The sequence below is a fragment of the Oncorhynchus clarkii genome, chromosome 11 (assembly GCF_045791955.1).
Source record: "Oncorhynchus clarkii lewisi isolate Uvic-CL-2024 chromosome 11, UVic_Ocla_1.0, whole genome shotgun sequence".
Taxonomy (NCBI): Eukaryota; Metazoa; Chordata; class Actinopteri; order Salmoniformes; family Salmonidae; genus Oncorhynchus; species Oncorhynchus clarkii.
In genome coordinates this window covers 15731427-15744211 of record NC_092157.1, presented here as the reverse complement: position 1 = coordinate 15744211, position 12785 = coordinate 15731427, and the positions used below count along the sequence as shown (strand labels likewise).

The 12785-nt window shown below is 50.7% G+C and overlaps 2 protein-coding genes across 3 annotated transcripts in view; one reads left to right on the top strand and one right to left on the bottom strand.

Moving 5' to 3' along the window:
• Positions 1-26: 26 nt before the first annotated feature.
• Positions 27-9595, top strand: LOC139420264 (basic helix-loop-helix domain-containing protein USF3). Of its 2 annotated transcripts, none has more exons than XM_071170154.1 (7): positions 27-112; positions 869-979; positions 1149-1180; positions 1261-1343; positions 1556-1652; positions 1832-6747; positions 7203-9595. In XM_071170154.1, exons 2-7 carry the CDS (start codon positions 936-938, stop codon positions 8973-8975), a joined length of 6945 nt encoding a protein of 2314 aa, XP_071026255.1. In that variant the 5' UTR covers positions 27-112; positions 869-935; the 3' UTR covers positions 8976-9595. The 2 variants fall into 2 exon arrangements, with proteins under 2 accessions (XP_071026255.1, XP_071026256.1); XM_071170155.1 differs by having other exon boundaries at positions 75-112; positions 820-979.
• A 206-nt stretch (positions 9596-9801) lies between these two features.
• LOC139420263 (BOC cell adhesion associated, oncogene regulated) overlaps positions 9802-12785 on the bottom strand; it is a 52791-nt gene continuing 49807 nt past the window's right edge. The window contains exons 13-17 of the mRNA XM_071170153.1: positions 12322-12504; positions 11681-11892; positions 11448-11536; positions 11083-11216; positions 9802-10947 (exon numbers count right to left, since the gene is read on the bottom strand). Coding sequence (XP_071026254.1) covers positions 10805-10947; positions 11083-11216; positions 11448-11536; positions 11681-11892; positions 12322-12504 — 761 coding nt within the window. The 3' untranslated portion in view covers positions 9802-10804. The remainder of the gene's footprint in view (positions 10948-11082; positions 11217-11447; positions 11537-11680; positions 11893-12321; positions 12505-12785) is intronic.

The following is a 12785-nucleotide window of genomic DNA, read 5'->3' as shown; positions in this document are numbered from 1 at the left end:
ACGCCCCTTTCTCTTTACCACTTGATTTTTGGGTTAGGTTGTGAGTGGAGTTTATTGCCAGAGAGAACCAAAGTTTTGTCAGGAACGAAGTCCCATAATGGGGAAACTACAGGTAATTTGCTAGCTTATTATTTTTCCCAACTTTTCCAGGGGGTTTTCTGTTTGCAATTTTGTTCAGCAAGTCTAGCTAGCAAGCTTGACATGTACCCAAGCTACTACATGGTGATCTAGCTAGCGAGCTAACATCTAGCTGGCTGGGTGGCTGTTTGTTTAGCTAGCACAATATGGTTATACCATCATGTATTGTGAGTGTGAACTGTGTTTTACGTCATTGTCGCTTAAATTCACTACCAAAATAGGGCTTATCTTCTGTGAAACTACTCCAACACCAGGATAGCAGTGCTAATGAGATAGCTACGTAGTTCTCGGCCCCCTAGCTACTACGTAGCTAACGTTACTGGGAAAGTAGAGGTTGAAATGGGGATGTTAGTGGGTTAACTACATTTTAATTGTTTTCCAATAGAACGCTATCCATTGCCCCCAATATATTGTGTTCTAAACAATTTGTCAATATTAATTCATTATTTTCAGCTTATGTTTACTAACTGGGATAACCGATTCACACAGCGTTGGACTAAGTTCATTGTTTACATGAAACTTGGCAAAGGTCTGCGTATCTTGTCCCATGTTGTTGTGATGAGTAAAGGCAGCACAACATGAGGCTACTTGAATTTGGAAGTTTTGTTGTTGCTCAACAGCCTTGTAATTTATGATCCGTTACTTATTTGTAATCGATGTTTTTCTTCTTCTATTGTCTAGTCATCATACCTCCTCACTCATTAGTCTCTTATGACTGTGTGGGTTGCAGGTCGGCCAGGGAAGAGATTTAATGTTTGGCCTGCGAGCGTGGTGACTTGGCAGTACAGTAGGCCAGGATGCCAGAGATGACAGAGAACCAGACTCCTGGCCATAAACCACGGTAAGGACAAAAAACGGATCCTTCTGACCATTGTTACGTCTATGGGAAGGATCCCTTGGCTTATGTATTGTCAGCGCTTTACCACAGAAACGCATACAGTCTTCTGCATTGATATGGGTATCGTTTTCAGACACACAACATTAGCTAACCTCTTCATTTTCTCTTGCAGGAAGAAAAAAAACAAGGAATCTCACAATGCAGGTGAGATGTTTTAGTGTTTTTCTGTAGTTTCTCAGGATTTTGTGGGAATGACTCGCTAAGGTTTTGTTTTGGTCCTTTAGTTGAGAGACAGCGAAAAGAGAAGATCAACGCTGGAATTAACCGTATTGGGGACCTTCTACCCTGTTCCCAGGCACTGAAGCAGGTAGGCCTAATCCATAGTCACACACACACACCTTAGTGTGTTTTTGGACCAAACCATAAAACTTACAGGCTTGGTTTGCTTTTGAAGGAGTAGTATTTATCTTTTGGTCTGAAGCTATTAGTTGGTCTTGTCTGTGAAGATCCTGTTGTTTTCCTGCCATCTGTTTGTATACATGTAAATCCCATGCTGACATCCTCCCTCCCTGTCTTTAGAGTAAGAACATGATCCTGGACCAGGCCTACCGTTACATAATTGAGCTGCAGAAACAAAATGACGCCATGCTTCTCAAGGGAGGAGACCTAGTACAAGGTGAGATGAGAGTTTGTGACATTTACAGGTATGTTTTGACGGTGCAGAAGTATTTAATTCCTTTGGGTGCGTTTTCCTATGTGTTTGCTTGCATTTGACAGTGTTTGTGTGTACTTGTCTGAATGTTTGAGAGTCCTGTGTTGATGACCACTAGTCCTTGTTGTCTCCTATCTCTGCAGCTGAGGAGATCCGGCGACTGCGGCATCAGCTGGACGAGCTGCGGAAGGAGAGCGGCCATTACATTGAGCTGCTAAAAGCCCACGACATCAACTTCCTGGACGACCCCACTGTCCACTGGAAGGGCAAGTTGCGCTGTGCAAAGGTTGCCAAAGTAGCGCCCACTCACCAGCTCCCCAAAGGAATTATTGTCTACTCCAATGGAAATGTGATACGCCCAGCAGGAAAGGAACCTAGTCCAGCCTCCGATCAGGGGAAGCAACATGCTGAGGCTGTGATTGTTCAGTCATCTTGTGACATTACAGCAGGGCTAAGGGTGAACAGGGTTCTTAAGCACGTCAGCGTCCCTTCCTCTGCCCCTCCGCTCCTCCCCGGGGCAACCCTTGCCCCTACAGTGTCTATACCTGGCATCAGGCTGGTGGAACAGTGTGTAGCAGAGGCACCTTCAGCCCCAAAACTGCCGCCCTCTGTGTCCTACTTCACCCTCCAGGGTCTCTGCCCTCTCCCGACTGTCACCACCGCCTTGCCCCAGCCTGCCAACCCAGCCCCTAGTCTCAACGTCGCAGCCAGTCTGGCCACCCAACTCCCTCTCCAGCCTGTCCCCAGCCTTACAGCCCTTCCCCAGGTTATAACCACCCAGAACGCTGCCAGCAGGACGACTATCCCCAGCAGCTCAAGCCTCCTCAGGGCCAGTGCAGCAGGGAGCACACAGACCACCTGGACTACCCTACAGCTGGCTGGGAACACAGTGCAACCTGTCTGCCAGTCTCTCTCCACACAGGAGACTACCACCACTGGGCAGCAGGTGTCTCTATGCCCCATGGGCACTAAACCATCAGTTCAACCCATTCATATTAAAATGAGGCCACAGGTACCCATACAGCTCCAGGCACCCATCACTGCCCATATCCAAGCCCAGCCCTCCATACAGAGGACACCCCAGCTTCGGCCAGCTATCCTTGCCCAGCACCAGCCTCAGCCAGTCATGGCCCCCAAGCCACAGTGTGCCATCCTCCCTCAGTCAGCCATAATTCCCCAGCCTGCTGTGGTAGCCCACTCAGCTATGATGTCACAACCTCAACCTGCTGTACTACAACCGGCAACAGTCCTCCCCCATCCACAGACTGCCCTGATGAATCAGCCCCAGCCCCACCCCCAGACATCTGTGATGCCCCTCCTCCAGACCATGCAAGTATTGCAAGTAAACCCTGCAGGGACAACAGTTGCTGGGGTAACGGCTCCTCAGAACACTAACAACCCGAATGTTGTCATCCTACAGCAGACCAATCCTTGCTCAGCCCAGTCGGTTGTCAGGGAGGACTTAACCAATCAGACGCCTTGCCAGCACATCGTCATCATCCAGGCCTCCAATCAGCCTCCACCTGCTCCTCCTCAGAACCCTCAGGTTGGCATGGTGCCCACTACAGCACCTGTCATGCCCAATCAGATTGTCGCAACCAGCTGCCCAACTTCCACCACTGGGCAACAGATATTTGGGGGTAAACAGTTGGTCCATATTCTACCCCGTCCTGTACCTCAAACCCAGGCCCCCCCGGTTCCCCCGACCCCTCAGACCATCACTGTGAATGGCCAGGTGTTTTCCCTGCAGCCCATGAAGACCTCGGATAAGTATGGCTCTCAGGGTGGCCAGAGCAGTCTCCAGCTGATCCAGCCCACCACTGTTGAGGAGCCCACCACCAATGTGGCTCTGCACACCCTGGGAGCCCTCAGCAGTCTCAACCAGAGCATCTCACAGGGCATGCCGCCATGCATCTCCACCCAGAGTAACGTCCAGCTGACCCTTGCCCCACCATCCTACTCTATAGTGCCACAACAGCCATCTTCTGTCACGGTTTCAGCAGCTCCACACAGTTCCCCTGTCAGTCAGATCTCGATCCCCAGTGTGACTCCACCCAGAACAGGTCTGGCAGTGGGTACAGGGAAGGCCTCGCGGAGACAGCCTGGCACAGCTTCAATGCCCAGAGCTAAGAGAGCCACCACCAAGAGGACCAAGTTGGTTAGGAAGAAGGAGCCGAAACGGGGGCAGACTAGTCGTACTGTCACCATTGCAGCCAAGCCAGTGGCTGTAACAGGGGACCGTCAGGAACAAGAGGCCACTGTGGTTCAGGGAATCCCATCCTCTGCTGCTGGGACAATACAGCCAAAGCCTGGCCCTGTCAGCACCACAGTGAACACATCCTCGGTTAGTAGTATTGAGGCAGCCACACATGGCAGACCTGTGGGTAGTGTTGGCTCTCCACAGTCCACACCTAAAGATGGTAGTGTCAATGCTGCTACACATAGTGGGCCAACTGTCTCCAGTGCATGCACAACACACAGTAGAACCTCTGTGGCAAATGCCACTAGTGTCACTCCGTGTACATCAACAGTCGGTATCAGCTCCACACAGAGTCAACTCATTATCACTAGTGTTGTGAGTCTATCTGCAGTCACCACTATCACGTGTGTAGCAGATACTCCTACAGTCAGTGCTATTGTTTCTTCCCAGAATAAACAACCTGCTGTCGCCCCTAGTGACAGCTCCACTCACCTTAGACCTATAGTCACACAGAACAGACAGCCTGTCACTACTACTGTCAACACTGTGCAAGCTAGATTAGCTGCCACGAATGGCAGTTCTAGACAGAGCAGATCTATGCTGACCAGTGCCTTTTCCACAGAGACTAGATCCACATCTATGGGTGTGACGTCGTCAGCAGCATGTCGACCCTCAGTCAGCACTGTAAGCTCAATAGAAAGTACACCAATGGTGTCTCTCCAGTCTGCTCAGCTCACCTCATCAATGGGTCAGACCAAGCCAGCCAACAGCCAGGAGTCTCAGCCTACAACCCAGTCCCAGCCTGTGGCTTTTCCCTCGGTCCCCTCCACACCAACCCCCTGCTCCGGTGCACTGTCTTTCTCTTCAACCTCTCTAACAGTTCCCATGACCATGCCATCAGAATACAGGAAGCGGGTCACCTGCAATAGACCCTCGAACCAGCAAATGACCATGCCCATTTCCACCCCCAAACCATCCCATCGTGCTGAGCTGAAAGTGACAGCGGTGTCAGGCAGGGAGAAGGAGCCTCAGGCAGAAGGCCACCCCAGCGCAGCGATGGAGAAAGGGAGTGTGAGGAATAATGCAGCGCCCTCTAGAAAGGACTCCACTCTCCCACAGCAGGTGTACACACTAGACAACGAGGCCCCGGATCAGCCTCAGGCTCCCAGCAGACAGACTGACTCACCCTTGTCTGGTGGAGCAGGTGGCGGAATGGGCTTCTCTGTGGCGTCCATGCTTCCTACTGGCCACAGTGTCAGTTCCTCGCCGAGTCATTTTGGACCATTTACTTTTACCACAGAGCAGGCTGATATCCTGGCTATGTTGGAGCAGGACAGTCCTGGGAGGAGGGTGGGGGGCTGCACCGTGGACAACCCCACCGGCTCCACAAACAACCCAACGCCTGCATGGGAACCCAACCCCAAGTCCCAGCAAGCCTCCAGCAGCAAAGAGAGGGGGGCTGGACAACAGACGAAGCTCACCAAACAGATGGAAACTCCAGCGGCTAAACCCCCATCACAGTTGTCTGTCAGGGGCCAGGCTGGAGAAGTAGCAGGCAGTGCAGCCAGCGGAGTCAGACATCCGCAGAACCTCTCCTACTCCCAGTCCCAACCCCAGAGCCAAGCCCAGTCTGGTACTGCCAGCACCCTCAGTGTCAACAACCTGATCCGGCCCAGCTCCCGTCAGCAGCAGGCCTACCCAGGCTCCCCCAGTCTAGCTGGGCAGCAGGGCTCAGTCCCATCCCCTGCGGGGAACTCAGCCCATGTCTCCCAGCCCTCCACCCCTGGCCTTCCTCCCTGCTCGGGCTCAGTCCAACTGAACGAGTACACTCCCCTTAAGAGTGCCCAGATGAGGCCCCAGGTGGGGGTGGGTGAGCCACGACACATCAAGGACGTGTCCAAGCGGCCAGCCCAGGACGATGTGATGCTGTCCAGCAGTAACAAGCGACATAAGGCCTGCCCATCGGCCTCCAACGTGGGCTGCATGGAGGTCAAACCCCTGGACCACAGCCAGATGATGGTACCCCAACTTCCCCCTACCTCCTCATCCATCATGACCAGGATCAACCCTGATGGAGTTGGCACCCTGTTCTCAGGCAACACCTTCATGAGTACGGTGCTTAGACCCACCGAGAGCCACTGTACCCCCCAGCTACCCGTACAGGAACACAACCAACCAGGTGTGCTCCACCTGCCTCAGGTCCACCCCCAGCATGGTGCACCCCAGCTGGGCCAACACCTCGGGGGGAACCCCTACCTGAAGCAGCAGCAGCAGCAACAGGAGCAGCAGAGGCACCACCTGTACCAGCTCCAGCACCACTTGACCCAGCCTGACCCTGCACAGCTCCACAGCCTCCACCAGAGGGCGCTGCAGCAGGAGCAGCACGTCCAGAAGAAGCGGGTGCTGGTTGGAGGGGGTCATGGCGGCCCTCCTGTTGGCCTGCAACAGAAACAACACCACCTGGAGAAGACTGGAGTTCAACAGCAGCAGCATCATCAACAATCACACCAACAACACCAACAACAGTCTCAACAACAGCACCAACAGCAAACACACCAACAGCAGCAGCACCAACAACAGTCACAACATCAACAGTCTCATCAACAACAGCACCAACAGCAAACACAACAGCAACACCAACAACAAGCCCAGTCACAGCAACATCATCAACAACACCCTCAACAGCAGAGCTCCCACTCCAGACACCAGCACCTCCAGCAGCAACAGATCCAGCAGCAGCAGCAACAGCAGCAGCACTTTGGGTCGCGGCACCAGGAGAAGAGCTGTGAGGGCCAGCCAGGACCAGCAGGACCCAGAGCTCACCACAGCAGCCACCTGGCCCAGCAGGAACACCTCAAGGTACAGGAACTACTGAGGCTGTCTTGAATGGTAGCCATAAAATGATAGGATTACATTTACTTTGAATACGTACTCTTGCTATTCTATGGTAGTATATTGGTGCTATAAATTGTATGCATATGCATGATAAAGCATGTTTTTGTATTTCATGTGTTATCTAATTAAGCAATAAAGCCTGAGGAGGTGTGGTATATGGCTAATATACCACGGCTAAGGGCTGTTCTTATGCACGATGCAACGGGGAGTCCCTGGATACAGCTCTTAGCCATGGTATATTGGCCATATACCACAAACCCCTGAGGTGCCTTATTGCTATTATAAACTGGTTACCAACGTAATTAGAACAGTAAAACTACATGTTTTGTCATAACCATGGTATACGGTCTGATATACCACAGCTTTCAGCCAAGTTTATAATATCAAATCATTTATTCTCTCCTATCCCCTACCTTCAGTCTGGTCAGGACCACAGTACCATGCAGAGGCTGATGAGCTCTAGGAACCTGGAGCAGCAACTGACTTCCCAGCCCAGCAACCCTGCCTCTCGGCCCTCCGACCTGGGCTGTGCCCCCTCGCGCCAGGAGCGCCACCGGGTCTCCAGCTACTCAGCAGAGGCTCTCATTGGGAAGAGTTCCTCCACTGGTGAGCAGCAGCAACAGCAGCGCATGGGGCTCCATCTCCAGGCCACCCGCGGTACTACACAGGAGCAACCAGACCTACGGGGCTACCTGGACACATCCAGAGTGAAGGGCAACGTTGCACATAACCCTCAGAGCAGGCTGCCCCCAGACCACACTGGTTCTGCAGACGTCCAGAGGATTTCTGAGTGTCCTCCGTTTAAAACGCTGAGCGGTGCTGGAGGGGGGCATCAACTGGGGGGCTTCGAGGTCCAGGTGTCCCGTGGCGGGGACATGACACCTAAATCAGGTCCTTCCTCTCAGAGAGGCCATCAGGGGCAGCAGGGGGGATTTCGAATGGGACTGGGGCCTCCAGGGGATGGGCGACCCCGTGGTGGGTACAGTGGACCCCATCCTGGGACACAGGGGGTGCATATTGGTGCTCCAGGGCTTCCTCTGGACCAGGAGGGGTGTCAACAGAGCTTCATGCAGAGTCTCCTGGAGCAGACCAACCACCAGAGGGCAGTCCAGTGCTGTCCTCCGGTCAGTATGGAGTACGGCTGTGTGCCTGGCAGCTCTGCAGGGGACATGCAGGCTAAAGCATCCAGCCCCAGTGTTCCTCCCACACAGAAGGCCTCAGCTATGAGGCTTGGGGAGGGCAACAAGGGCCACATCCCTCAGGGTAGTGGGAACATGGGTGCCCACCCAGGGGTACGGGCAGGCCTCCCCCACCCTCCTACCCCCCACAGCAGCTCCGAGCCAGGCCGCACCCCTGCCCCCTCCAGACCCCCCACCTCAGTCAGCCAGCGCTCCCGCCACATCACCCAGGAGGCCCAGAGCGGGAAGCTGAGGCCTGGGGAGCGACAACGTTCAGGCAGCCTGAGACCTGGGAATCCCTTTGAGCCTGACGTCCACCTGCTGGGTCGACCACAGTCAGGGGGTGAGGCACGGCGCAGCAGTATCGTCCGCTTTATGGCAGACAATGCCCAGGTTGCTGGGGACAACAACCTTGTGCCTGACCAACACCTGGCCCAGAACTTTGGCTTCCCCTTCATCCCAGAAGGAGGGATGAATCCCCCTCCTCCTATCAACGCCAACTCTACCTTTATCCCTCCTGTCAGCCAGCCCAACTCCTCGCGCCCCTCGGCCCTGCTACCTGTAGAGCCCCAGAACACCTTACCCTCCTTCTACCCCTCCTACCCCTCTGCCGCCCACCCCAGCGACATACCCCTCCAGTACTTCTCCAACCAGATGTTCACCAGCCCCGGCACCGACAAGAGCAGCTCTGCCCCCCTCAACAACCGCTTCGGCTCCATCCTGTCCCCCCCGCGTCCCGTAGGGTTCGCCCAGGCCAGCTTCCCCCTACTCTCAGACATGCCCCCTATGCCCATCAGCAACTCCTCTGGCATTACCCCACACCTGTCCAACTTCAGCCTCACCTCGCTGTTCCCAGAGATCGCCACAGCAATGCAGCCTGATGGTTCTGCGATGCCTATGTCCCCCCTGTTGTCCCTCTCCAACACTTCCTCTGCAGACTCGGGCAAACAGCCCAACCGCCCCGCCCACAACATCAGCCATATCCTAGGGCATGATGGGAGCTCTGCCGTGTAGGTGAGAGGACTTGAGGTGCCAACGTGGTAGTCAGGAATGTTCTGTCTCCATTCCATTTCAGTGAGAAATGTGTTCAATTGAATTACGTGAAGAAATGCCATGGCCAATTGAATTGACAGGAGTTCCAACTCTTTTGTGTGGATTGAAGCGGTTGTAAGGGCTGCTGATCGGTTCTGTATGTTAGCTGACTTGCTTGGTATCATGTTATTATTCATGGTTAGTGAACCTACTCTCACATTCAAGTGTTTTCTACTTTGACAGCCTGTCAGTTCAATTGATACCTTAACATGGCATCGGATGCCCGAGTTACTGAAGTCATAGCATTTCACTGAGCATTCCCCTCCTATACATCTATGATGGGGGAAATAAAGCTTCTAAACCATATGGTTTGCAAATATGTCTGACGTGACGACATATCTGCTTGTAACATGCTATGAAGAGTTTTGTACTTTCATTGACTGTGACGTTAAAATTGCACAACATTCTAAATGTAACTTAATCATGGTGGCTGTACAGAACCCATTTGTGTAGAGCTATTTTGTAAATATATTTCTTATGACAATTGTTAGTATAATATGTATGTATCTGTACATAAATAAAGTTGATTTATTAACCTTTTATTTATTGTTAAACTTGGTTTGTTTCAGAAACAGGATGTCCTCCAGATATCACTAGTTTCCCTTTAACAGTACTTTCTGTGCCTTCAGTTGAGTGAGGGACAAATCAAAGCAAGCTATCTGAAATGGCTTCTTGCGATTATACCTGCTTTATTTCAATTCCCTACAAACCATTTAACAGGGTTAAAAATTAAACGTGAAAGCCAAGGTGATTTCATTATAAGCTTTATTTACATGCAATAGTGCTCCAGCCTGTGTAACCATGACAACAGCTACACACAAAGATGGATTACAGATTCAGGAACTCCTTCATTTTGATCTCCGATGCCTCACAGGGAAGGCTAATACTGATGCACCAATGTGTGGGGGAAGGATAATATTGACGCAGACGTCAAAGATCCCCTCACAAGGCACAGTCATTTGGAGTAGTGACCAGCAGAAACAGACTGTCATTTCAGTCTCAAATTTAAATCGGCTTGGGTGTGACTGGGTAACAAAACTTCCAGAATCTTCCCCTCCTAAAAATAAATAACTATACAATATATCTCTTTGTACTCTAAACTACTGAAGGCAGAATGATTTTAAGTTGCATACATGTAATACTTTTGATGAAAAATTCATATTTCTTTATGAAACGGCGGACACTTGTACCATCACTGAACAGAAGAGGGAGTATATACAACACGGGGGGTGTATAAAATGCATTTTCATTGAACACAGAGGTAGTGCTCCCTCAAAAAGCTTGCTCTCTGTTCCTCTACTGAGCAGCACAACCCTGTCCATTTTTTCTGACATGCGACTATCAGGATCGTATAATAACCAGATGTCTGTTTAAGTTGGAAATAAGGGGAACATAGGAGTTCTACAGGGAATGACTTAAAGCAGACTGGTAGACGTGCTGCTGGTGCCTAGTCAGAGAAACAGTGGCATGCCAGTCAGATGAAACCTTCAACAGAATGCGCTGACTGACTTAAATCAGCACCAGGATTAGAATCCCCCTCCTTTCCTCAAGGTGTGCAGACATGAATATACAATCACATAGCAGGATTACAACATCACAGAAAGTGACATACAGATACATGTATTTTTCAATATGAACATATCCTTATATACAGCATAACAAAACAATGTTTATGTACAAAAGCATAAATATATAAATATCTGTGATACAAAAATAAAGACTTTTGTTTTCTGTTTTTCTGAGAGTGTTTTTCAAGCATATGTTGAGTCTGACGTCTCTGTTTCACTCTGGAGTGGAAGTGCATCTTGGGATTCTGGCGTTGTAGCTGTTGATGTTGTCGCCGTGGAGTTCTCCTCCAGTGATAGCAGAGGAGAGGGAGAGCAGGGTAGAAGGTCTACACAGACAGACAGGGGAAGAAAATACATGGTTATTTGACATCTGCAGTGGGCATACACGCATTCATAGCTGAAGTGTGAGGTGAATGCAGAAGTGTTCCTAATGTTAAAGTTTTGAGAGAACAGACACGTACCTAGATTGATGTCCCCATTGTGAAAATGGGCATTGCCCGTCAGCTCCTGAGTGCTGATTGGCTGTTCAGAGGTGTTGAGGAGCTGGAGGGTGGAGTCATCGGGCAGACAGCAGTCCTCACCGTCTCCAGGCTCACTGAGAGGGAGAGAGATGTTTGGGTGAGAATGATTATATATACACATGTAAACCCAACAGGAGGCTTTTTGACTTTAGGCCGTCATTGTAAATAAGAATTTGCTCTTAACTGATTTGCCTAGCTAAATAAAGGTTACATAAATACATACAATTAAAATAAACACAGATGGACTGAAAAACTATCTGGATGACTGACAAATTGAGGATATGTGAGAACAGTCCTGTGCCTACCTGTTAGAGTAGTGGTAGCCTGGGGCGTGTCCATTTGGCATGGTCTGTGCTAGCAGCGTGTCACACTCCATATCATACTCCACATCCTCCTGCAATAGGAACAAGAGACATCTGTTAGACTTCTGTTACACATGAAAAACAAATTAATAAGGTGCCCAAAACTAATACACTCCCAACAGAGATTTATTGGGCAGATGCACAAGACATGACCTTGACATGTTGATGGAACTCACCTGGCGTAGTCCTGGCAGACGGTGTGTGGGGTAATGGTGTTTCCCATTGGGCGTGCACTCTCTGTTAGGGGGGTAGATGGCATGCGGTGGGGGCAAATGGGGGTCCAGCGGGCAGTGGCCAACCAGAGCCAGGCCCTGCAGAGGCACCATGGTATACTGGCATGAGGAGACAGGGTGTGCCACGGCTGGGAAACACAGGTCTGATGTTTGCTCTGGAGAGGAGAAAACACAATCACTGTTGTTAGATATGGACAAGACTGACACGCGACAAAAATGTGGATATGAGAGAAGAATTGAGGGAATTATGAATTACTAGTCAATTCAAAATTGCAGATTGGTCAATTCAGATGGACAATTGTTCATCACAACAATTGTGATGACTAAGTGCTCTACTCAATCTGTAGCGCTGAAGAGCCACTTTATAGCTCAATTGACAATTAAAGGCGATGTTCCCGTGGTCGCTGAGACCGAATTCACAGTAAACGCTGCATATGACGGCTCAATCAGAAATGATCTTTACATTTTAACGCTGATCTTCCGCAATACATTGGCGATACGGATTGAATCCAGCCCAAAATCGTAATTGATCCAACAACTACTACCACTGCCCTCCCATTATCATCATCATCATAACTACTAACTCTGTTTGGCCCAGGCTCTCCACAGGCAGAAGGGGATGAAGGCTACAATGATGAAGACGAGGGCCCCCAGGACCACACCCACTATGAGGTAGGGGAGGTCGCTGGGGCGGGGCACAGGCCCCCCGGGGTGCTCTGGTCTCTGGGATGACGCCTCCGATGGAGAGGGCCGCTGGTTCAGTCGAGCTGGGGGTAGAGAGGGGTTTGTTTACTTGATATAACAACATGTATTACAGTCAGGCTATCGAATTAATTACATGAAGAATTATACTTTTGTTGTTTATTGGATAGGATAGCAAGAGAGACAAGTTAGAAGAGGCTGGTGGGAGGAGCTGTAGGAGGACGGGCTCATTGTAATGGCTGGAACTGAATTGATGGAACGGAGTCAAACATGGTTTCCATGTGTTTGATACTGTTCCATTTATGTCATTCCAGCCATTACAATGAGCCCGTCCTCCTACAGCTCC